This window comes from Falco rusticolus, chromosome 11, assembly GCF_015220075.1.
Source record: "Falco rusticolus isolate bFalRus1 chromosome 11, bFalRus1.pri, whole genome shotgun sequence".
Lineage (NCBI taxonomy): Eukaryota > Metazoa > Chordata > Aves > Falconiformes > Falconidae > Falco > Falco rusticolus.
This window is the reverse complement of record NC_051197.1, coordinates 25345540-25372062: the sequence shown is the minus strand read 5'-3', so window position 1 is coordinate 25372062 and position 26523 is coordinate 25345540. Positions and strand designations below refer to the sequence as shown.

The 26523-nt window shown below is 38.6% G+C and overlaps 2 protein-coding genes across 9 annotated transcripts in view; one reads left to right on the top strand and one right to left on the bottom strand.

Annotated features, from left to right (window-relative positions):
• Nucleotides 1–1077: 1077 nt before the first annotated feature.
• On the bottom strand, nt 1078–20636 carry UCHL5 (ubiquitin C-terminal hydrolase L5). 3 transcript variants are annotated; one of them, XM_037404724.1, is made up of 11 exons: nt 20438–20636; nt 19143–19206; nt 17272–17377; nt 9364–9489; nt 9216–9277; nt 9007–9137; nt 7345–7408; nt 6154–6256; nt 5620–5733; nt 3520–3618; nt 1078–1672 (listed from the first exon to the last, which is right to left on the bottom strand). In XM_037404724.1, the coding sequence occupies exons 1-11, from the start codon at nt 20517–20519 to the stop codon at nt 1628–1630; spliced, it is 996 nt and encodes a 331-aa protein (XP_037260621.1). In that variant the 5' UTR covers nt 20520–20636; the 3' UTR covers nt 1078–1627. The 3 variants fall into 3 exon arrangements, with proteins under 3 accessions (XP_037260621.1, XP_037260622.1, XP_037260623.1); XM_037404725.1 differs by lacking the exon at nt 5620–5733; XM_037404726.1 differs by lacking the exons at nt 19143–19206; nt 20438–20636 and adding an exon at nt 13551–13634 and having other exon boundaries at nt 17272–17370.
• RO60 (Ro60, Y RNA binding protein) overlaps nt 20555–26523 on the top strand; it is an 18871-nt gene continuing 12902 nt past the window's right edge. Inside the window, exons 1-2 of one of the 6 annotated variants that reach the window (XM_037404721.1) lie at nt 20555–20642; nt 25919–26518. In XM_037404721.1, coding sequence (XP_037260618.1) covers nt 25939–26518 — 580 coding nt within the window. In that variant the 5' untranslated portion in view covers nt 20555–20642; nt 25919–25938. Of the gene's footprint in view, nt 20643–21068; nt 21148–21377; nt 26519–26523 lie in introns of those variants that run through there. The other 5 variants (XM_037404720.1, XM_037404718.1, XM_037404719.1 and 2 more) reach the window with 5 other exon arrangements.

The following is a 26523-nucleotide window of genomic DNA, read 5'->3' as shown; positions in this document are numbered from 1 at the left end:
GGCTAGGCAAAGAAAAGACAAACCTTTGCAACAGGTTGAAATGGAGTTTACAGTATGATTTCCAGATCAGAAATGTCTTACAGAGGAAGTGTCTTTCCCTTCCCCTAAACAATACTGCTGCAATGAGTGACTGAAGTAGGGAACCCTCAGACACAGAAATGTTCTCATCAACCTGATCAATTTTGTACAAAATGTGGACATCTATCTCATGTTCTTTTCCGAAACAGATCTTACCCTTCCAGCCACAGCCATGACACGCGAATCATTTCAGCAGTAGGACAGCACAGCACATGTTTTACTTCTTGGGCCAAAATTTTATCCTGTCAATATATATGCTATATATATGAAGCACCAACAGATGGCAGAATCTGTTTCATATCAGGGTTTCAAAAATTTTTCTAAATATTGTATATTCTCATCATACAAGCCTCCCAGACCAAAGGACCTCACAGTTCAGTGAACTATGCCTATAGGCAAAGTAAGCAAAACAAACATATTTTACTGGTTTTAAACATGTTCCAAGCAAACAAAGTTTCTTTTGCTCATTTTTCTTTCTATTGCTTGTCTCGGTCTCCTAAGAAGAAATGGGAAATTTAGAAAGCTAATTTATATACACTATACACTACAGTGTTTTGGTAATTTGAATACTATATGTTGTTATGATGGCCTGCTACTATCCTTAATAAAACAATTTGTCTATTCATATTTCACACACGAGCAGCACTAAGTACGCAAGACACCACGTGAGCTCCATTCCCCAGACATTCCCTTTGGTCCATGGAAGACAGTTCAAGCATCTTCCATTACAAAATTATCAATAAGAATCTTCATACATGTTTTTTCTTAGATTAAATTACCTCCCAAGGTCAATTAAAAAACCATTGGTTTAATGACTTAAATTTAACATACTCTAGAACAGTACTACCTTATATCCAAGAATATTAGCTCCCCAGAACAAGCGTGCCTTCTTTCTAACCCAAGTTTAGAATGCATATACTCAAAAGTCGTTAAGGCTAATGACCTCCAATGCATATCATAATCATCTTATCCAATAATAAAATACCACAGAAGAAAGTCTGCCAAAATAAAAATGGGAATATTTATTATCTTTTTCTACTAAAGCAATGCAGATCTCTTGAGATTATACATTGGTCTTTGCAAATGTTTCTACAGCTAAATCCATACTTTTCAATTTTGTAAAAAAATTAGACACATGCTTCATAAAAGCAAAGACACAGGGTATGTCACTGAACAATTGGAGAGTATTATAATTGTTAGTAGGGATGAGCAAAGAAGGCTCATGCTTATACTTGAAACTGGTATTTGTATCATCATATATTCAAGTGGGACAAACCAGGTACATTTTCAGGTCCACTTCTCAAGGTTTCAGAAACCAGATATACTGTTAAATACTGAATTTGACCAAGAGAACCCAAACATTACTTAGCAGTACTACATGCACAAGATGCAGGGGAAGGAAGAAAATCAGACTGTGCATACAGTACAAGACAAACTGTTACAATTGTCAAACGTGCGTTGGACAAAATTTAAAGTTTATGAAAAGTTTTATTTGTTGTCATGTAAATAGTTTCAGAAGCACAACTGTATGTATTTTGCAAAGTCATCTTCACTTGGCCTCCTGAACTTTCTTGGCATTCTGTTTTTCTTTCGCCTAGAAAATAAAGGGAGATGATGTTAAGACAAAGACCTTCCTTTTGGAGCTTTGAATTACTACTCATTAAATTTTTGAACATTCAACAGAACATGCTGTAGAAAGAGACATTTTAAATGTAAATTTAGACCCTTTAGAAGTATCCTACTACTATTTTACTAGGTTCATTTACAAAGCCTTTTAAGAATACAGATAGGTTTAAATACATAATATGAAAGAAACTCTAAGATTAGGTAACTACCATACAGGGAAAGGAGAGGTGAAAAAGCAGCACTATTTTTGAAACATAATTTAACCTTCAGTTTTCATACCTCCTTATTAATTTCATTTAACAGAAATAACTCTTCCTAATAAAAAAAATTTATGTCACAAGAAAACACTGCATTCAGACATATTGATTATCACAACTTAAACTCTGAAGCAATCAACATCTTAGGTTTTTAGATCTTTCAAAAGAACAGTGACGAAAAAACCCACAAGAGTTCCTACCACGACATTTGCGAACAGATTCTCATATAACTTGTACCAATTGATTGGACGTTCAAATTGACAGGGAACTAGCATTTTCTTCCTCATGAATTTAGTGAAAAAATATTAGGCAAGAAGAGGGGACAATTCAGATGCAATACTCGCCATCTTTCTGTCAAAACTTTTGTTCATTCTGAACGAGACTGTTGCTTGTTACCCCTTGCCATTGAACAGAACTGGATCTAATGCTGTGATTTAGAATTAAGATCTTTTATCACCAGCTACTCAGGTCTACTGGAAATTTACTCGTATGAGAAGCTTGGTGGTGTTATAAATAACACCTATTAATGTGAAACTGGATTAAAACTCCACAAGTTACCCAAAGAAGGAAAATATTAAAACTGAATTCAAAAGTTACTGTCTTTCAAACTACTGGCCCACAAGCATACTCTAACTAAATTCATTACTCATTAAATAACATTTAGCTCCTTTTTCATCATAATAAGAGAGAGCCTTTTTCAGTGTGAGGTCAAAATCGGGGATACTGTCTATGGCACATGAATAGATATGCAAGCCAGCGCTGATCTTATTACAGTTGAAGTACCTGACTAACCATACAATTTAATAGCCTTGCTTTAATAAAAAAGCCTTAATACAAACCCTAATAGTAAATCAATATTAGTAGCTAGACCCCTCAGAAAGGGGAAAACAATGAGCCAGTAAATCAGTGTAAGAACAGAGAAAACAAAGAGAACACATTCCAAGCTGTCTAAATGACCAGCACCTCTGTGCAAAGGTTGCCATCTAGTGCTGACAGCTGGGTAGATCAACAAACCTCAGCACTGAAGTCCATGTTGGCAAAAGAGATTGATCTTGTACATACATGTCTGTGTATGTATACAATTAAATAATCTTCAGTTCAAAAAGGGATATCTAGATAGTATGGGGAACTCTACTACATACTAACTGGAGCTACACATCACTATTTTACTAGGACTTTTAATTTCCTCTGCAGAAAAGCCCAATTCATGTGTGTCTCGTAGCATCTTACACCCTGTAATGTGATAGTTTAGCTGATAATGAATTGCATCCTCCTATATCACCGTTAGAAAAATTTGTTTAGGTTATCAAAGGGGAGCTACCATTTGCTTTTGCATAATAGTGCAAAGTTGGTTGGTCCCCCAACGTCCCGTCTCCATTTGAGTTATGTCTCTTGAGAACTGCAAGGGACTATCAGGTAAACTAGCAATATCCCTGAACATGGTGGTTCATATAAACAAACCTATGCCATATATGTTTCCAATATATTTGTCCGCATTTTTTCTATGTAGAATTATAGTAATATGCTGCTTCTTAAAAGTTAGTTGGGAAATACTCACTTTTTCTACTAATGGTATTAACTGTTGGTGCTCTGCTAAAGTCTTTAATAATTCCATGATGAAAGGCAGGTAGTTATGTTTTCTTCTAATATTTTCGATCTAAAATTAATTAAAAGCATCAACAGAATTATTACATGCCTAAACAGGGATTTTCCCCATCCCCATTATTGTCATTTGGCCTGCCTCCCCCCACCCCCCACCTCCCCTTCCCAAGAGCAGGAATTCTTTTTTCCGTTTCAGCCAGCTAAAAATAAAGTCAAAGCAATAAAATCCTAAGCACACAGTGCAAAAGTATATGCCAGATGAATTTACTGCTTAAAATTCTCCGTACAGTCTTTTGTCATACTGGCCAAAAAACCCTCAATGATTAAGTAGGTTATATGGTTTAGCTACCGCCATAACACTGACAAGTACTGTTATCCAAATTATTCACTTTTTTACCCTCTCAATTTATATTGCAGTTCAAACTATGTATTTGTACAGTCCCTTGTGCAGTTGTGGCCTCAGCCTAGGCTGAAAACTTAAACATTTCTGCAATGCAAAAGCATAATTATTTTTGTTATACTGAACGCTTTGCAGCTCCTACAGCAGTTCAATCTTTCAGAAAAGGAGAAGATTGTTTGGTTTTTCAACTGAGAGGAGTGACGTCCAAGTAGTTACCTTAACATAAAAAGGTGGACTTTATGTAGTTTCCAAAATATTTCCACATACAATTAGGAACTTTAAGGGTTTTTGCCCCTCAGTTTCATTTGTTTGCTTACTCTCATGCTCAATAAAGCACACACTTTGGGTTTTTTTGAGTTTGGTACTTAATGTTTGGGGTTTTTTATAGTTTCTTGAATTGCATCCTGATGCTGTGGAAAAGAACATACTAACACTGGTTTAGGGACAGATAACAACACTTTACAACCTAACACATATACTGTAGAAATATATTTGAAATTATCATCAGATTACTGAAGTCATAGTCTGTACCTTGTAGAAACTCATGAAAACATTTATTGCGTATTTAGTGAAAACAGAAAAAAAATCTAGTGAAAACATTTCTTTCTTTTCTATATCCTTTGATATATACAACTTATTTTAAAACTTTTTTTTAAAATGTAGACACTTTCCACCCCCACCCCCAATAGGTTAAGGGATTAAAAAAAATAATAAAAAAATCACTACCCAGCTTTCTTCCCCCTCAAAACATTCCTTTAAAAGTATTAGGGAATTATCAAAAAAGTTGCAAGTGATGATCTCAGAGGAACTTTCCCACATCGCATTTTCATTAACACAACATGTCATTTCAAAGAATGACATGCTTTCAATGCACACAAAGTACTTCAGGAAAAAGCAGATCATATCAACTGTATCTTCACTGCTTCCCATAGAGGAAAAAACAGCAGGTAAACTGTAACAAAAGAACTCAATTACCCTAGGAAAGCTTCTTCACTAAAAGCTATGCAAGCACCTCTATGTCAGATTCAGAGATGTATGTGTAAAGACAGCACAAGGAACGTTAATGCATCAGTTGATAAGGAAGTTCACAGAATCTCCTGATTAGTCTTCATTATCAACGGATGCATTAACATTCTTCATTACTGACAGTAAGAGCTGGAAGAGCTTATATGAACGCTGTGTAGGGAAAAGAAAAAAAAAGTTAAAACTAACATATCAAAGTCCTTCCCTTCTAGTAAAAGCAAAAAAAATATCCTACTTAATAAGAGGCCACTGTTACATATAGTGGTTGTAATTAGCAACTCTACAAGAAAAGGCTAATCAGCGATCTCAGACACACAAAGCAGTTTCTTTGTAAGAGTTCTAGAATCCACTGTGCTTAAAAAAAAATATTTTAAAGCGAAAAAGACAAAGAAGTGGCAAAACAAAGGGAGCTACCAAGACCATTACTAACCCACTTGGTAAGCCTTATGCTAAAAGGAAGCAACTGGTAATAACTTGTAAATTCAGGAATGCAACATGAATCTACGTAACATTGCCTTTCTAGTACCCATCCAATTCCTCCAGAGTAATTGTAACAGTCTCCCACATACACAGAAGCTGCCTTTTTCTTACAACTTTTCCAATAGTTTAATCAGAAAAGCAAAGGCTACGTACCTTATATCTTTTTAATTTTTGGTTCTCTTCTTCAATTAACATCTGGTATTTTGCAACTTCTGATTGTATAGAACTTAACATATTACTACTTTGATCTGTATCCATAGGCTCCTCCTTCCACAAAACAAAAAGTGAAATGTAACGCATTCCTGTATTTTTAAATTTATTATTTTTTTAATTAAAATAAGTCTTGTCTTAAAGAGTATTTCTGTCACAGAAAGATTCAGTTTTGCCTACAGTTATAGGAACATTCAAGGAATTTCCACAGTTAGATATAAGAAAATTAGCTCAGGTACTAGCAAAAGCATAGTTCCACTACCACAGCAAATTAGTCAAGACAGAAAGCCACAGTTAGCTTACTTGGAACTAACCAGAGCTGCATCAGTGTACCCACACAGCACTAGACAAGTATGTAGTAATCCCTCTCTGCTTTAAGTGATACTCCATTTGGAGCATGGAAAGGAGAAGGTCAATAATGATGACACAAAACCATTATCAGAGAACTACTCCAGTAACTTAAATACCAAGGCCTACCTCTGCAAGCTGCTGCTGTAATTCTGCAATCCTCTGCTCATATATCATCTTTCTGTCAGATACAATAGCCATCAAGTTAAACCTTATCTCACCTTCGCTGTACCTAAATGAGGAACAACAAACAAAAAAATTTTTCAAAATTCCTCATTAATATGACAACTCAAAAACCCCCTTCACTATTTCATTATAAGGGAATGTATTTTGTGGGGAAAAAAGAAAATCTAAATCAATTTATTAAATTAAGTTGTGCTACAGATCCAATCTTGTTAGGAAATAAAATGAGATCTCAGACGAACACTATCCAGTATGTAACTCCTAATAACTTCCTCTCCCAAGATACTACTATTCCTGTCTGTGGCCACAAAAAGTAAATACTAGAACTGCCAAAAAAAAGAAAACAAAACATGATATAGCTGACAACAAAACTTGCACAAGACTGCTGCACACAATGTTTTTTACTTTCTAATTACTGTTACTTGTTAGAAAATGTTGGGAGACTACTTCACACAGTGAAAAGTACATTCAACAATTAGACTAGCAGGCCTTTGAGTTTAAATCCTTCAAATGCGATTTGGTAGCAATGTTTTACTTATCAAAAGAGTCTTCACATAAAATACTTTGAAAGTTATTTTCTTAAAATCGCATGAAATCAACTTTATTTCTAACATACTTGGGGCTGCAGTCTGGGGTCAGAGCTAAGTAGGAAAATTTCCACAGTACATTTTTCAAGCTTAGATTTCTAAAGCAAATCACATACCTAAGAAAAACCTCTGTAAATACCAGCTGTATGAATGTATTTATTACCTAGTATTTTTAATTATAAGCTCACACACAAACTTTTTCCATGGCACTGGCACTCAGTTTTCACTTGCAAAGACCCAGAGCTGTCTAACAGAGTTAATAATCTTGCTCTTCCTTTTTCAGAGTACTAGTAGGATCTCTCTTCACTACACAGATACCTACTTTGATTAATCATACAGGAACACAGCGTATTTGAGACTTATCTATCATCACATTTGGCTCACGCTGGGCAATAGGTTCTGAAGTCACACAGTGATATGCACATAAAATGATGCATATGCGTCATTCCTTAGAAATTCAGTTGAAAGCCTTTAATTGAAGGAAATTAACAATAAGGAATTTTTAAACATATATAAGCTGTTATATTTTAAAAGCATCATGACCATTTACTTTTGTATACGTTTCTCTATGACAGGCCGTACAGCACTTATCCAGTCATCTTGATTGCATGCACCTAGAAAAAATACAAAGAAAAAAAAGATTAATCTTCTTTGAAAAAATTAATTGCAAATTCAAGACTTATGTAATTCAGGTTTGTGCAGATAGTTCCGAGTATGTAACAAGGTTTTCCTTGGCAAATGCAGTCTCAAATTATTTAGGTGGGGTTTTTTTAGAAGGAAGAAGAAACATTTTTTAATATCAATATTTAGATAATGTACCGGCTGAAGCAATGGAGCAAACCTAAATTTCAGGGGGGTAAGTATCTAATATTTATTTTGTTGTTAAGAGACAATGGGAACAGGGGGAAAGTAGGTTATACAAGATTTTTATGAAACAAAAAATCAGTTGGGATGAAAACATAAAAGTAGACAGCAAAAGAAAAAAGTATGGATAGTTACAGCTGTTTCATTTGGACAAAAAGAAGAGTTAACACTATGTGGGTGCAACACAATGTTAAAGTCAGACAGAAAAAAACCATAAAAGGATATATGACAGGTGACTTAAGGCAAGTAAGAGAATAAGCAAATGTGATTAGTTGATAGTGCCTTTAACAACTTCAACACCTCAAAGGAAAAGAAGAAACTCATGATCTTGTGACCACAGATGCTATGTTACCAGTAGGTCTGCAAACTGTACAGTCTTTCTACCCAGACTAAAGATCAGATTTAGCAGCAAGCCATTACTCAGCCTAAAAATAACTGCCAAGAAAACTGCAAAAACCCTCTGGAAATGCAGTGTGGAACACAGAGATTTTGTCAGACTCAAAAGAAAGTGTAGACACATGATAGGCACTGTAGAGCTTTTCAAGATATAAGATGGCACACATGCGGCAAGGTAAGAAAGATTACAAGACACAAAACAGGAACAAGTCTTACGGAGAATAAAACTGCTAAAAGTAGTTATTTTTTTTTTTAAACATTGGGAAAGTATCTAAGAAGAAAGAGGGCAGCATGTAAACATCGGCCACATAATGTATAAAAAAAATGCATGGAGTCAGCTGTATACATGCTTCCACCGAAGAAACAAATGATAAAATAAATGGATAATTTATACTCAACCTGGGGAAAAAAAAACCAAAACCTTTGAAAACAACATGGGAATTGCCTTGGGTGACAATACCACACAAAGGAACACATGGGGAAAAATATTAGCAAAAGTAATTGCACGCTATTGGTAAGGAAAGCCAGAAAGATTACATAGTTTTACCAGGTTTTGTTAGAGACAGCTCAGAATGACGATTTATTTCCCCAAGTAAGGAGAGCAAACATCCAAAAGAAGCAGGTTATATAAACTTCTCTCTTGCAACAAAACTAACAAGGTATTGGAAGCCCACAGGATTGCATTTGATTGTTCATTTGATTACTGAATGAAAGGAGAGTTAATCATAAAAGTGGAGGAAGCAGGAAGAAAACTGCATTTTCAGACCAACAAAAATAAAGCAATATAAATGACTGAAAAGAAGTATGAGTCTGAAGAGCACGTTAAAAAAACTTTAAATATATGCTTTAATTCAATAAATAACTTGGCTTGATCCTATAACTTACAACCAATTTGTTGCAATTAGCGCTATTGTTAAAATGAAGGATGTTCAGAAGAAATATCAAATATTACCCAAGTCAATTGGTCCTTCCCTTAAGCCATCTAGTTCATATAGCCGTCCATTAACAGGAACATAGCTTACAAAGTGAAATGCATCTTCTTCTTTTGCCGAAGACTTTGCATCAAATTCAAACATCTGTTGTCTGCAAAGAAAATTTTAAAAAAATCTGAGATGAAAACCAATTCACTCAAATTTTGCCTAGGTTTAAAACATGTGTTACCTGGCAAAACTGTTGTGAACTTGCCGAATCACTTCCGAGTTGCTTAGTGCCAAACCTTTCATCTGAAATTAAGTTACAAAATTAAGTTGTAAGCCAACGTAGATATAACGCTGTAATACTTTAAGTGTAGGAAATCGTACGCACTCACCGCAGCATCAAAACTTTGTGAAAATTCTTTAAATTCTGACAAAGTCTCTCCTAGATGGATATCTTGATGAGCACAATTTAATAGCACACTTACTATGGCTTGAGTAGCACAAGCATTATTGATTACCTAGGGGGGAAAAAAGAAAAAAAATCAAAAAGCGTTGAGATTTTGTTCAGTACTGGTGATAAAAAAATTACTTTAAGCTGGACATTTTTCATTACAAATACACACTTCTATGCTGATTCACACTACAGCCTCACTCTAAACTAGACAGCAAATCTCATCTGAGTAGCCACAGACAACCCTTTGCTGTAGGACAGTATTAAAATGAATGCTGGATGGCTGTTATCTACAATTCATTGATAAAACTGGTATTTCACACCTATACTTAGAAACTCATTCTGCCTCACCACCTTCCTAAAGTGATTAATAAAGGACACAGAAGAAATACAGGAACCCTCTGAGCTCAGTAGAAAACCAAATAAAGTACTATTCAAATCAAGCTGCCCAAACTACATTTTTACAGCCAACTCTCCCAAAAAGAATATCCTTCAAATACTCAGAATTCCTACCAGGAGTATGAGTAAAAAAAGAAATATTTATTTGGGGCAATAAAGCACAATATGGAAACTAGAATTTTTTAATAAAAAAGTTGTTGGACAAAAAATTTTAAATATCCTAGGCATAAACTAATAAAATTTCAAGGTGTTCCAAGATGCAAAGATTTTCTAAAAGCTGGTTTGCTTAAAAATAAGCCATATGAAATTTTAGATTTTTCACTCGTTTAATTTACAATATACCTATCCTTTTCAAACTAACATGTAAATTACTAGTTTTTGTGACACTGTTCCTTAAGACTTTTAAAGCATTAAATATTCCATTTTTAGAAAACACAAACTCACTCCTTCATATTACAGCCATGCCTTTGATGTTGCTTGGTAATACACAAACTAAAATACAGTACTTAGAGAGACTACAACGATTACTAAATATAGTCTGAGCTTTAATTAAAAGCACAGTAATCAAATGGTATAAGGCCATAATACAAGAAAATATTAGCAGTTTTTTCTCAGTGAGCTATAGGCTAGAAAAAATAACCTAGCTGTAGTCTATGAGACTATTTTGCACAGAAAATGCTACTTAAACCTTAGGACTGGGAGAGAGGATTTGGTTCTGTATTAAAAAAAAAAAAGAAAATTAGTTCAGGGCTGTGAATGCAAACCCACTTCCAACAAGAGAAAATAAAAAAAAACCCAACTTGTTTTACAATCAAAGCTAGTCCCTAACAAAGAAAAACATACTATGTTAATACTATGCCACATACATATACACATTTTCTATACTTCAGTGTTCTCAGTTCAGAATATGTCTGTATAGTGCTGATGATAAATAAATAATAAAGCACTTCTTAATTTAAGAAAAATACGGTCTAGTTGACTTAAATGATAATTGAGGGAGTTGGCTACAGACGTAGAATAGATTACAGCAACTGAAACAAACTAAAACTGTAGGTATACAAGCTAAAGGCTAGAGTTCACACTAATAGAAAATAAAGGGCATAGAAGGAAAACCCAAAAAAGGGCAGTGAAATAATGAACAGCAGCAGAAAAATTAAAAACTGCAAACTACGAGAATGACATAATTTGAGAAAATTAATACTGTAACATAGGAAAATGAACCAAGTAGTAAAGATTCCCCGAGAAAGGACTTGAGTATGGTATTAGAGACAGTTGTAAAAGTAGTACTAGGATGAAAGCAGGAAGATCCTAAGTGGATTAAAGTGGGCTAACCCGAAGCAGTGGTTACAAACATGGCAGTTAAGGTGACAGAGAAAGAACATAGAGAGACCTGTGTCAAAGAACTATTAGAGCAATGCTGTTAGGATGAAGGAAGGGTCACTACAACAAACTGCACTTGTTAAATTATAACTAATACAGGACATTACAGGGAGAGACAGCACTAAGTGGTTAACTATTTCTACTGAAAAATCAAGATGGAACAATCAGTTGCTCTGACAGACCACTAATCCAATAATGACTTCAAAAAAGGGTAGGGAAATTAAAGAGATATTTTGTGTCTAGAGGCAAGCTCAACACAGAAACTGTGCTGGACTAAGTGGATACAGAAGCTTTAAACAACAGCAAAAATAGAAAGAGGAAAAATTGAACTCAGCAGGGAACATGGTCTCGTCAAATACTTGCTTTTCAGCATAAAAATATTTTTGTATTCCAACTACAGTACGAGAGAAGTATGTAAGGACCAAGCTAAACATTCTTGTTTTACTGCTAGAAAACAATATGCAACAAATGCAACTCTCAGACCAGCAGCCCCCAGCTGTTGAAATGGAAATACACTGCAGAACTACAAATACTCTTCAGAAAGCGAGAAGCAGGAGGTAAGGAAAATGCAGCAAGAATAGTCCTGTAGCAGCAGAATAGAAACAAGTGCTGGTGATACGCATAAAAAGACAGTGTGTTCCTGGATCTAGATGACATGAGAGAACTACGAAGATGGAAGGAGGTACCTAGGCAGTGGTAGTTCCTGCGCAGACTGAAGAGCACAGAGTGAGGAGGAGGTGATGGCAGTACCACATGTAGACAAGTGCAAGGCTTATTTATCACACAGGCACAGCACCCTACCAATGCATGCAGCCAGTCCAGCACTGCTATACACATAAGCTAGTGAGTCCCTTGGGAGAGAAATTGGTCAGGATACCCTTCTACCTTGATTTTCAATGTACCCCTTAAGGTGTCTCAGCGCTGGCAGAAAACATTTTCTGCATTTAAATAGCATGAGAATATATGCAGGTTGTCCCAGAAAGATTTGTGTTTTGACCTGAGGAAACTTAAGAGGATTTGTTTGTATTTGGCCAGAAGTCCCAACATTTGCCTGTGTACTTCTGTCCAGGAAATCCTGGTGAGATACTTGATTGGTAAATGTTCAGGTCTCCAACTTAAAGCAGATATTTGAAAGACTTTGCTGGAAAAACTACAAGGTGTATTTCATAATATTTGAAAGAAAATAATAATATATATAGATATTTATCAGAGGAGATTGCCATCTCACCAAGTAAAGCCTAGCTTAAAACAAACTAAGGAACCACCTGGATAGGCTACTCTGGCACACTCTTCAATTAAGATGTGTAACTTCCTAAACATGCATCTTTCCCTAAAGATGTCCCCAGCTCAAGTTTCTGGATCAACTTCAGGCTGAAGCACTTTATGTTCTTGGCTTACATCCTCCAGCCGATGGATTACGTATTTTGTTTTTCAAAGAGCTGTGGACAACCCTGTGCTGCAATTGTAGCACAACCAGCAAATCTCTGGGGTTCGCTTACTAAGTATCCCAATGTTACAAAATAGTAACAAACTCTACAAAACTCAATGTGAAAAATTCAGCATTAGGATAAAGTTCCAAAACATGCCTGTTAAAAATCCCTATCTAGTGTTATTTAATTTTATTCCTTTGGAATAAAGACAAAAATCTTCCTACAGTTATATTAAATTACTGAAAATGTCTTTCTGACTTGGATTAGATGTGTTGCAAGTTCATCTTCTTGTAAGGTATCTGTTATCCCAAGTTTAGCTTTAACACAGATATCTGGACTACCTTAATATTACTGAACCTGAAAATGGCAAAAATTGTGAGTTTGAAATCAACTGAGTATTACAAGTGTTAAAAAAACCCCAAAAACATATAACATGCTTCTATTTGTGGCACAAAGATAACTAAAGACCAACGTTTTGTTATTAACAGTATCATTTAAAAGATACTCCTTCTGAAGGTATATAGATTTTATTCCCAGTTTTAATAAAGTTAACATTATTATCACAACTGTAAAGTTCTATCATCATAATGCAGCACAAAATAAATACATGACACAAAACAAAGGTCTGATACCAATACTTCAGTAATAAAACCTGAAGAGGTTATTAAAATAAAAAAAAAATTAATTAAGTGTGCAACAATGGCATTTTTTTTTTGGTCTTTTTTGTCAAGAGACACTTCCACTTCTGCAGTGATCAGCACAGGCTACAGCTATTCAAAACAGTGCTGAAGATAGCTGAATATGTTGAGTGGTACAGTCGTGTAGCCACTGTGTGTAAAAAATAACAGCAAGGGCCTACTTAAGCAACACAGAAATCAGGAAATTCAGAGTTAAGGCTGAAATTGTATCCTTAACTCACCTCATTGTGCCTAGGTATCCTAGCTCAAAGGGTATGTAAGATCATCCAGAGTTCTGTGGCCTCAAATAGAGGACCAAATCATACCTAGGCATAACAGGGAGGCCAAATTTAACATGAGTGCACATAAAAGTGACCATTAAAAAAAAAATCCTTTAATATGCATGCATATCAGACGGACGTTAGAATTCAACCCCCCCAACATACTCGTGATTTAACTATGACTAAGATCTACTTGCCATTTGGAATTCAACTACAACATCGCTATGAAAGTGGGTACCAGTAAAATGTGAGCACACCCAAGTTTCTTACCCAAACTGTGTTTCCTAATGCAACTTTAAGTGTTTTGCTAGACAGTTTGAGATCTGTAGCCTTTTACATCTAACTAAAGTTGTGCCCCTCCCTCCCGCAAAAATGAAACAGTTTAATATGGAATATTTAATTAAAATTAAACAGAAATAGAGCCATCCTGTAATAGCATAATTTATTCCCCGTTCTAAATTGTTACATATTAACAGTTACTTAGTCTCCCTCATACAGGATTCAGAAAGACACTTTGAAACTTCTCTGCAGTAAAACAGATTGTACCAGACCTCTCTAGGTGGTAAAATTTAAAAGAAGAAAATGCATGGGAAAGGAAAGAGGCAGAGTTCTTGAGGTTCTTAGGGCTCCAGTGTCATGTCAGTTTTGACGATACAGATCAATACACCAATTATCTTAAATGTCATAAAAATTTTGCTAACCCAGAAAACAAATAATTTGTTCTGGGGTTTCAGCCTACAAAGCGACATATGATCATTTTACTCATTACTTTTGTAATTAAGAAAAAAAGTCCTGACAGCTGAAAAAAAAGTATTGAAAGATAACGAAACCCCATCCTCAAAGCCACCATAAAATTGGACTTAAAACATGCATACAGAAAATAAAAAAGGTACGCAAGACCACTTGTATGATAACTGGGAGGACTTGCTATTTTACAACAGAAATACTTAACATTAATGCTTGACTTCCCTTGTGCTCCTGAGTGACCCAGAAGGATTCATAGACTGCGGTTTCAAGAAATGCAATAACCTCAGCATTGCTATAAAGAAATTCCTTTTCTCTCTCACTTACCTTTTACTGGTTTTGGCCTGTACAGACTCAACTGAACAAATACACGTCGTAACATGGCAAGAGACCAGCCCAGAAAATATAGACAGAGCATCTACAGAAAACTGCTGGTTGATGAGCTGCACTGGCTTACGGAAATTCAATGAGCAGCTGAGCCATTGCAAAAGTGGAACAGAACCATGAAGTCAAAAGGAGACAGGTTGGGAGGACCAAGACATCCTGCTCTCATCAAGTGACCAGATCAGCCATTTGCTTGAGAAAACACTTTAAGTCCTGAAATCAAGGCCAGTCAAGTTGGATCTCTTAACTCAGGCTAACTTCCTCCAGTAAGAAAGTCACCAGAGCTAAACTGGTATTACAAATCCTCCCAAAATATCAAAACCAGTTTCTTTCATTTATGTTAATTTTTGTTTTTAATTTCTTTGTGACTATTTTCACTAGTTCTGTCACAATACCTCAGTCCAAGCAAAACTGAACTGACATGAAACACAAGCATATATATGTCTACAAGAAGTATTTTGGTTTTGCTAAGCCACTGACTTCACTTGACTAACAGACAACACTAAACCACAGAAAAGTTATTCTACTTTTAAACTCGTCGCAAACATATATTTGAAACATATATTTCATGCCATCAAGTGGCATAACTAAGTACTGCTATTTTAAAATAGCGAACACTTCTAGAAATTGCTTTCCATGCTAAAATTAATGAATTCTTGAGAGTCAGTCATAGACATCTTCCTTAAAAGCAGCAGATGAAGGAGGAGGAAGATTAGAAAGTTCCTACATCTCCACATAAGTTTCAAACTTAAGAAAACAGTAATACATGAATATTTCAAAGCAAGCTACAAAATAAAGACAACTTTTTATTGTTAGCCTTTAATTTTCTGTTTTTGTCAGCAAGTCTAATATTATCCAAATTTTCCGACGTACATTCTGCAAACCCAACTTAAAACTCAAAGCAGCTCCTCTTAGCTTCTTGTTTTTAAACACAGTGTCATGCTTCAAAAAACAAGTGGGGAGGGGGGAAAAAAAAAGGCAGAAGTAGTGACGCAAGCAGACAAATGTTTGGAAACTTTTCAGCATACATAAGAACAGCAGTTATGGAAGAACTTCATCTACTCACAGGAAACAAGATAGATGAAATCCCTTGACTGAGGGTACATCTGCCTTCGTCTTTAAAAAAACTGTCTACATTCACATCAGAGCAATTTCCTCTTGCCACAGAACTACCCTTTGAGAGTTTTATCAAGGCTTTTCCCTGAGGTTCTTTGCATCAAGGCTATTTTGTAGCCACAGCCTAATGTTCAGTAACAGTATGTTTGATTAGGTAGAAATCACAACCTAAACCAGCATCTGTCAGATCTATTAAGCTATAAAGCCATTTGGCAAAATACTGCTGATCACTGTATTGTAAGAATGGGGGACACTGCTCGGAGGACTCAAAGTTGCAGTAGGTAAAGAATGAAGAAAACAGTACCCCCAAAAAAAGGAATAAAGTCATCTACAATAGCATGAAACAGTAAGGTGACTATAAAAGGAACAAATTCAAGATTATTACCTGCGCAACAGAAGCACGTGTACAGAGTAGCCAGGAGAGCTACAGAGGCACCTAATGTTTCCATTGTTTTGCGTATTCCTAAACTTTTAGCTGGAAGTGTGTCAAGACTACTTTATAGCCCTAAATTTACATACAAAACACTTCAGCATTGGGGGTGGAGGGTGGGGCAGAGAAAAAGAAAAAAAGAAAAAACCCAACAAAAAATCCTCAAACCAACCAGTCTAATGTGTCAGTTTTCACAGAAAACCTAATAATTAGAAAGCATTCATATCAAAGGGCAAATTAATACATGTAGACTTAACACAGGTTGTACTGTTACATTTATCGTTTGCGAAGCAGGTCTTGAAAAAGAGCTAAAAACATCTATTAAGTACTCCTACTTTCACTCTGATTACTTTCTCTTGTTTTTCTTGCTTGCAAACAAACATACAGCAGCCTGTCAAAGCTAAAACAAAATTTTAGTACTACTTGGTATCTAATAAAACGCACAGATTGCATTAACAATAACAATTTTTCCTGTAATTTCTAATTTAAACTCACCCTTCTGATTTAAATACTTAAAACTCCCATGACAAAATGGTCTGCAAACTCTTAAAGTATTCCAGAGTTACACTGTCCTGGCTGCAGAGCATTTGAGAAACACAAGAAATAAAGAGTGGACCAAAATGAACATTTCTTCTTAGAATTTGTTGAAAGTGGTTTCAAAAAAACAAACAAACAAACCAAAACCAAACACATTTGCTTTCTGCTGAGAAGTAATTCTTTATTGCACAGAAGAGTTAGTTACTCTTATAGGAGATGGCTGACAAGTAAGTAAGAGCTTTACTCTTCCATAACTGATGATATTTTTGTCTGACTTGAGAAATCAATCTGATTTACTTTGTTAATCATCTTTTAATACACAGTTCCCTCTCTCACGGAATCTGTTAAGTTTTTTTCACCTTGTAAAAATCTTAATTTTTGTGTACATATGAACAAAGAGATCATTTATTTTTCAGTACTGAAAGCTACGCTTCATGACATATCTAAGGAAAGATACTGAACTTGCCATACCTGTTTAGCAAAAAATATTGTATCCAGTCTAGAATCCTGAACAACAGAACCTGCTGGTTCCTCTCCAGGCTGCCACTTGAAGAGGAAAATTAATCCGTGCACTGGCCTAAAAAATAAAATTGATAGGAGAAAAAAAAAAAAAAAAAAAAAAGTCACATGTACTTAGGAAAAGTATCAAAGCCAGAAATCCCTGCTACAATTTAACTGTATGCTGGTACAGTAATTTCTTTGTAAACACAGGGAATTTGCACTGAAATTTTCAAATGTGGTCTCTTAATTAGGCAGAACATACTTCAGGGTTCTTTCTGCATATGTTAAATAATCCCAGTCTAAACTGACACGTAGTAACTTTTATAAGTCAGGACCCCTTTTTTGGTTACTTTAACTATTACTGTCATACAACATTCATTTGAATTTGCTAGTGATAAGCAGCTATCAAAACATGTGTCAATCATATACAACGGCTGGAACTAAAGTTTTGGTAATCCTTTTAGGCATAAATTAAATATACTAAGCGAAGCTTTTGTGAAACTTAATGCTTTGAGTTATCTCTCTGAGAAGTAAGAGAAAACCAGTTTTCTACTAAAATTGTGTTTTGCTTTTCAGACTGCCTGTCTTGCATATTAAACAGCTTTTACTGCACATTACACTGTATTTAGTATTTCCACAAAACAAAAAATTATTAGTAAAGGAAACAGTTCTTACAAAATCTGTGACTACATAAAAGCAAAAACTTACTCATCAATCAACTTGAATTTAAGGTCACTGCCACAAAGATGCCACAACAGTTTATCTACAAAAGGTAAACATACCACCGAACCGCGTAAGAAACTTTTCCTAAACTCTGACCAGAAGTCCAAGATGTCTTTTTAAGCAGTGGGTCCAATGAGGGAATTTGAAAAATGCTACAGGCTATTATATCCTTTAACTCTTAGTATTTACGTCAAAATATTGTACTTGTACATGTGCATGGGAAGGATGGAAGCTGGCTATCACTCAAAACTAGGAAGATATACATCTGACAGTACAAGCAAGCAAAGCTGTTACTTTATGAAAGCAACAGCTAATGTTCTGATGAAGTATCATATGAAATACACAGTGCAGGCAGCAAATAAACCACTTCTCAAGTAACATTTCCGCCATTCAGGTGTCATTGTCAAATATCTTCAGTCAGACATAAACTCTAAAACTATGCCTTCTGTAATGATTGCTAATCTTTCAGAAAATGTAATTACACAAGTGTAGGATATCCACACAGGAATAGAGTATGTTCTGGGTTAGACAACATTTCTCTCTGAAAATCTGTTATGTGAATACAGATAACACTTAATGCATCATGGACAAAAATGGTAAGATAATTAATATTGCCTAATGAGGGCAGAACTGTTCCAGATATCACTGTCAGTTATAACAAGACTATTTGCCTTCACCTACATATGGAAGTGGTTCTGCAGGAAAAACTAGTTACAAAAGTACATAGTACAGTAAATTAATTTAACGCAACAGATGCAGTATCATGTAATGTGAGGGAGAAAGATAAAGCAAGGAACAGAGGTTTCTCAAAGAATACGGCAAAGAATGTAATACAAGCCAATGACCAAATCATTAGAAATCTATTTTCACATTAGCTGCTACTAGCATCTCTTTTCAAAACAAGAAAAGCTAGCTTAAGTACCAAGGCATTAATAAAAAGTAACTTTAATTGCTAGGTACTCAATTACATCAAAGTCCTAGTGAGCTTCTGCGGAAACTGAAGAAAAACAAAACCCAAACTAAATGCCACCAAAAAACCACCTGAGTTTAGTACACATTATTTCAGTGACTTCAGAGAAACGTGAATAAAAACCATGCAGATGAGAGATGCGCCTTACTTCAATTTTTCAAAGTTCTCTGGTTCCAAACTCCATATTTCTTCAACTTGTGCTCCTCTACAACCTGTAACAAGGAAAAATAGAGGTTTCTTCATCTAGCCCATTTAAAAGGGATGCAGCCATAAAGACAGACAAATGAAAGAACGATGGGAACATTTACAACTTGCACACCCAGGTTACGGAAGTGTCTATTCACAGGCTTTAATGCATTTTCATTAAAACCCCCAACAATGCAGTTCAAGAGAAAGTATTTATCCTGTGCGTGGTGATGTTGTCTTTGTAACACAGCTGCATTTAAAGGAAGCAAAGGAGATCAACGTGCCTTTGGTCACCTCACATCCTTTGCTCCACTGAAAGTAATACCATTTTAAAGACACCAGCTGGTCTAAAGCTGGACTTCAAACATCTGTCTTCAGCAAGAGACCCATGGTAATAAACTGAAAACACTGTAAACTACACACTCAAGCAAGACATTTGTGTAATACAGAGACTGAAAAGTTCAAACGCTTAGTGTGTGGAAGATGGATCTACAAGCTACATCAAAACGCAAAAGGGGAAGCGTGCCTGGACTTCACTTGGGAGAAAAAGGCGTCACAGAAATGACAGATCAATGTAACCTAGAATAAAATCGTTCTGCTGCTTTGGCCAAAATCCTGTGGAGACTTATCTGTCGTGATAACCGCATAACCACACTAACGCCAAAGACATGAAACGCCGTTCAACACAACGCTTACAGTCTAACAGCCCGAGCAGCGCCCCCGCAGGCCGCCCAGCCCCCCGCCCAGCACCACGGCTCAGCTCGGTCTCGGCCGCCGCGCCAGCGGCCACACGGCGCACCGCGCTCAGCCCCCTGCGCACGCCGCCCCCCCCACGTGCTCACCGAGGGCCGGCAGCGCCGCACGCCCGCCCCGAGCGGCGGGAGGGACCCGACCGCGCCGCCCGGCACTCCCCGCTCCCCTCAGGCGGGGCGGCGCGGCCAGCGGGGAGCGGCGGGCGCAGCCGGAGCAGCGGCGCAGAGGTCACAAGGGACGGCGCTGGCTCCCGCCCAGCTGCCGCTGGGGTGCGGGAGCGCGGGCAGGGCGCTGCTGTGGGAGCTGGCGGGGCGCCGGTCCCCGGCCCCAGCCTCCCCACCGCCGCCGCGGCCCCTTCCCCACCCGGCCGCGTTCAGCCCAGCCCAGCCCAGCGGGGAGCCGGGCAGCGGGCCGGGCCGGCACCCGCGCGGGGACGGCCGCAACCACCGGCGGAGCCGCGGCCCCGGAGTCCCGCCCGCCCGGCCCCACTCGCTCCTCCCTCACCGAAGCCCTTGATAAGCTCCGTGAAGACACCCGGGTCGCTCTCCATGAGGCACCACTCGCCAGCGCTGCTGCCTCCCGACATGGCGGCGGCCCGCGCGCTCCCTCAGGCTCGGCGCCGCCGCCGGCCGGTTACGCTGCGAGGCCGAAGCACGCCGCTCCCTTCCCGGCAGGCCCCGCGGCCCACGCCGCGCCTGTCATCTCTATGGTGAGGCGGGGCGGGAGCAGGAAGCGGCGGCGGGGACTGGATCCGGGGCAGCCGCCGGCAGCACCGCCCCGGCCGCGGAGGGGCCGCACCTCCGCCTTGCGGCCCCGCTCCCGAAAGGCGGCGGCGGGAAGGCCCTCCTGCCCGCACCCCTCCCCGCGGCGCGGCAGGCAGCGGTGCCGGGTCGGCGGCGCGGCTTCATCCGGGCACCGGCGTGCGGGCGCGGAGGGCAGTGGGCGCGGCCCCATCCGGGTCCCGGCGATGCTGTCAGGGCGCCGGCGGGGCGGGGCTGGGGGAGACGCGGAGCCGCTGGCGGCTGGAGCCGGAGCCGCCCTGCTTGCTCGCCGCGCCTGGAGCCGGCTCCGCCGCCGCCCCGCCTGCCCTCCCCCCGCCATCGCCGGGCGGCCCCGCCGCTCCCTGCGGCCGCGCCGCCGCTCGGTGCCGGAGGCCGCGCAGGCCCTGCCGCGCAGGCCCTGCCCCGCGGCCCGCCCCGGCCCGCGCCTCGCAGGCAAGTCGCGCCGCCCGGGCAGCGCTGTGGGCGGGGGGGCCGGCCTGGCCCCGCCGCGGGTGCGGGCTGCCGCCCTCCGCCGGCCGGGGGCCGCGGGCGGGCCCGGTGCGGGTGGCGGGGGCTGGCGCTGTAAATGGCCACTGGGCGCCGGGGGGATTAAGGGGCGCCGGGGGGGGCGGGGCGGCGCGGCCTGGCGGGCGCTGCGGACGGGCGCGCGGTGGTCGGGGCCCCCTCGGCTGCGCCCCGCCCCGCTCGGTTCCGCCCGCTCAGCGCCCCTGGCCCTCCGGGCAGTTCGGTTTTTAAGCAGACAGACTTCTCAGCACACTGTGGTAGCGTTTCTCGGGCAGGCGTGTGCAGGCCGGTGTGTTCGGTGCTGCCACCGTGCCGCTCGGGGCCTGGAAGGTGCCCCGGCATCCCTGCGCGCCTGCAGACCCCGTGTGCGGGAGTGCGGGGCCGGGGTTGCTGTCAGGGCCCTGCTGTGCTGCGGGGCTGTTCTGCTGCAGCTGGGCACGATGGTCGCAGTCTCTGCTCGGTGGCCTACAAGACGTTCTTCGCAGTCGTTGGTCTGATGCTTGTACAAAATTTTGAGAGCTGAGTGGGAGAATGCAGTTTCTCGCAGAGCAAAGCGTCTATGATGAAGTATTTGAAGGCAACTCGAAGTGCTGTCCTTACAATGTCAATGCACTTTTTTTCATAAAATATCTAAACTTAGAGTTTAATTCCATGTGTTTTCACTACAAAGCTTGATTTGTCATGGGTAATGTAGCAGTTCAATTTAAGGACTTAAGCTAGAACCTGTAGTTCTGTTAAAGCTTTGTGCATTTTGTATGTTTTTTAATATGTAACCGAAACTTCTAAGACTTTTCTTAAGAAAAGTAGGTCTGGATTGTAAAAGTCATAGGAAATAACAGAGGTTAAGTTAGAAAACTATCATGTTATGGTACAGCAACATAAAGATACTGACTTACCAATCAAGATGAAATTGTTGTGTAGGCTGTTTCAGACCAGTCAAAGCCAAATTTTACTTTTAGATTAATTTGTATGCTGTTTGGAATATAAACCCAAATTGGCTTAGTGTTCTCTCATTAATAATGGTTGAGCAACTGTGAATTTTAGTTCAGCAATTTTCATTATAGAGTATCTAGTCTGTGACTTTAAAGCTTTTTCACATTGTGTTTGCATTCAAGTAGCTGAGAGACTGGAAATGCTTATGGAGCCAGAACATAATTGATGAATCCTCCATGAGTGTTTGAAATTCAAGTTCACTGCTGCAGCTCAGCAGATGAAGAGTAGGGTTATGGTAAAGCATATGTTAAGTGTGTATTTGCATTTACCCATTTGCAAGGGTGAAAGCTGTCCATGTTATACAGGTGTTAAAGCAGAAATTAAGCTTGAGGTCTGGGCAGAGAAGAGGGACTGGTTAGAGGGAGGGAATAGCTTTGGGAACTTGTGAGGTTAAAATACAAAACAGGAGTTAGAAATGGCCAATATGATTTAAATAGTTCAACACTGAATAAGTGCTTTTCCAGTAGGTCTTAGTGAAGTTTAAGTTTGATACTTCTAGTGTTGCTGTTTGGTAGCGAAATTACTGGTTTGCATCAGCTGTTGCAGTTCTCAAGGGTAATTTTTAAAGTATAAATGTATTTTAAAGAATTTACAGTTCATAGAGTTGGTTTGAAGCTCTCTTTAAATCTCTGAGGCAGCAATAAGCCATTTGAGATAAGTCTGGTTTACATCCTAGAATGCTTATCAGAAGGCAGTAGTAACAATAATAAAGGTTTCAGAAGACTTGTCGTAGGCATTTTTAATGGGGTAAGGACTGCAGGTAATTCATTCCACGGTGAAGTACTGTGTTCTTATCTGAGAAAGAAGACTTTGAGGTCTGAGTGAAGATGAAGCTTTGCAAAAGGTGGAAATCGGAACAGCACCTGTTTTTGTAGTTTATCATAATTCCTAAGAAGGCAAATTAAAGAGCTAAGCTTTAGAATAACTAGAAGTGTACATTTACAACAACTATCTTTTAAAATAACATGTTTGTGTCAGAAGGCTATGGGTGCTCCTGTCTTTTAACACCGGTGTTTTGTCAGAAGCCTGTGGGTGCTAGCACATACCTCTTTTCAGTGCAATGAGTCCATACAACACTAAATGTAAAAATTATCCACTATTAACATGTGTAAGTTAGGTTTGTTATATGGTTTGATAGAGAAGTGCAGTAGGAGAATTTTTTTCTCTGATGGTTAGCTCTAAGCTTCTTTAATATGACACAGTTGACATTACACTGCATATTCACGTGTACCAACGAAGTACTGAACTGTTTGCCTTTCAGAATGATCCCTTTGATGGAAATACTGATAAATCTAGATTTCAAACTAGATAAATGTTATTTGTAATTTTAGGAATGTTATAATTATTTCATTTAAGTTTTGTTCCCACTCAGGGTGGTGGTAAGAGTGGTAGGTAATTTGTATTAGTGACTATAAAACTAAGCATGTGAAGACGAGTGAGAATCTCCAAGTGAAAATTAAAATGGAATATCAGATGGAACCTGTGCAAGTGGAAAAATGTCAGAAAAAAATCTAATATTCAAAGTAGTGTTGGTATTTCTTAATATAATCAGCAAAGTGAGATAGGAAATGCTTTAACTGAAGGCATGATCCTTCCAGTTCAGTTTAAGTCTTGATAATCCATACTGAAAAAGAGTTGTTCCAATTAGTCTTATTTTAATGTAGTAATATTTATTATAGCAGGGGTATGAAAGACGAAACAAGAAATTACTCTCGGGATTTCATATATATGGAGATCTCATTACTCATGCATGATCCTTTATGCTTCCCATCCTTATTTTTGTTTCAAGATAATGGTGTTTTTCAGTATCTTTCCACATACCATTTTTTGCTGATAAAGGAACTAATGGATGCTGACCATGATTTCAGGATTATTTTTTTTTTTGTTTGGGTTGTGTAGGTTTATTATGAAATGTTACGTACTGTTTAATGAAGCTTATTGAACTGCACTGACATAAAATGCATTTAGACATTAAAATGTACTGGTATGGTATTCATGCATTGCGCATACCACCCTTGTTATTTTCAGTGTATTTGGATGCCTCAGATGTCAGTGAAGAAGTCAGCTCAACCATGATGTGTATTTAAATGGGTTTGGCAGGAAACATGGTTAGAATATTTAAGTACTAAGAAAAATAGCTGGGCCCTGGTGCTCTGAATAATACAATGAAAGGTATTTCTTAGTGAAGTTTTAACTGAAACCTGCATTTTTAAACCAGGTGCCCACATATGGCTTCTACTTTTGTGATTTTGGCAGCATATAATGGGGGCACTGATGATTATTTATAATTTAATTCTGGATGCAGACAGCACATCACTGCAGATAGGCAAGAATGGAGGACAAGGGCACACTTATAGTCATTTGCAGAGAAAGGAAGATTCTGTGTCAAAGAAAAAGTAAGAGAAGTGGTTTGTAAATCAGTGTGCTAGTTACCTAAACTGGCGGAAAAACCCCATCTGTCTGCATTAGTGACGTTTATTTGTGCTACCTTATCCTGGTAAATGAAGCAAAATGGCTATCCAAACAAGCATGTCAAAAGTAGGTATCTGCACTACTTAAGTCGTTAAGAGGATTTCTTTGAAGTGTCATTTTGCATGCTCAGATTTTAGTGTGTGCATATTTTAAGATCTATATGCAGTTTGACAGAGCGGATTATTGGTTGGTTGTTTTTTTCTTTCAATGGACCTCTTGGTGCTATTTATTGCTTTTTTAATTGTTCAGTGTGAATTGAGAAAACTGAACTTATTGTTGTCATATTAATGCTTTGGAGATAGTATTGATGATGAATTTTCTTGTCCTTACCCTGCTGATTTCAGTTAATCTGCATTTATTTCAGTTTAATTGTTACAGTTTTTTTACCATGCTAGGTGTTCTCCAAGCAAGGGGGTAGTGTTGTTGCCTACAAATATTACAGCCAAACTGTCTTGCAGCTCAAGAGTGTATAAATCGTAAAGACCTGAAAGATTGTGAATTTTTGTGCTGTTTTTGCTTTTTAACTTCAAATGTGAAACAGTACAGAATTTGTTGTTATGTCTGCATGTTTTCTTGGATCTCGCTTGAAACAGTAGACTATTTGAGGACAAATATATAAATACAAAATATAATAAAATAAAAAAAATACAAATAATAAATAGAATCTTTTCTTGAGCTACTGTTGGTTGTTAAAAAGATCTTGTCTAAGCCTCACTGAAACCCACCATATTCAAACTCTCACAAAGTCATCTGACTAAACAGTTTTCCAGTATTTTAGTTCTTTAGCATCATGTTTCTTCAGTTGGTCAGCATTACCATTTCTTCAGCAAAATAGAGTAGGGCAAGATGTGAGTTTTGCAATCCAAAAATCTGCCTAAGAAAGTGGTGTAATATATTAGTAGCAAAAGGGCATCACACCAGATACGTTTTCTGTGTGCCACTTACTGGGTTTTAAGTAGTTAGTTTGTTTTAAGGAAATAAATTTGTCACCGTTGTAGCTCAGAGATTTTTGTTTGTTTCTTTCTTTTCTGCTAATTGATATGTGTTATTACACTCTTAGAGTACAATTATTGTAAAAATTAAGTAAAAAATTAGGAAAGTTATTACACTCTTTCTTAAATTTACAAAGGCAGATAGGTGTATAGATAAGATTAGTTTGCTAAGTAGTGATAAAAGAGTAGTGTTGCCAAGTTTTCACAATAGCTCTTAATAAACTTTATTATCCTTTCAGCAGAGTTCTTTGAGGTGTAAACAATGGAGGACGAGGAAACCCAAGTGCAACTCCTGGATGAAAAGCAGGTGCCGAACTCTGACAGTGGTTATGTGTGGCATGTCACCGATATGACTCGACTGCAGCGTTTCTTGTGTTTTGGCTCAGAAGGTGGTACTTACTGCATCAAGGAGCAGAAGCTGGGCTTTGAAAATGCGGAAGCTTTAAAAAGACTGATTGAAGAGGGTAGAGGTGGTGAAGTTGTTCAAGAAATAAAGACTTTTAGTCAAGAAGGCAGAGCAGCAAAACAGGAGCCCCTGCTTTTTGCACTTGCAATTTGCTCACAGTGTTCTGATGCAAAAACGAAACAAGCGGCATTTAAAGCTGTTCCTGAGGTGTGTTGCGTACCAACCCATCTCTTTACTTTCATCCAGTTTAAAAAAGATCTGAAGGAGGGCATGAAATGTGGCATGTGGGGCCGTGCACTGAGGAAAGCAGTTGCAGATTGGTACAATGGGAAGAATGGCATGGCTGTTGCTTTAGCAGTTACAAAATATAAACAAAGAAGTGGTTGGTCTCATAAAGATCTTCTGAGGTTGTCCCACCTAAAACCTGCCAGTGAAGGTAAT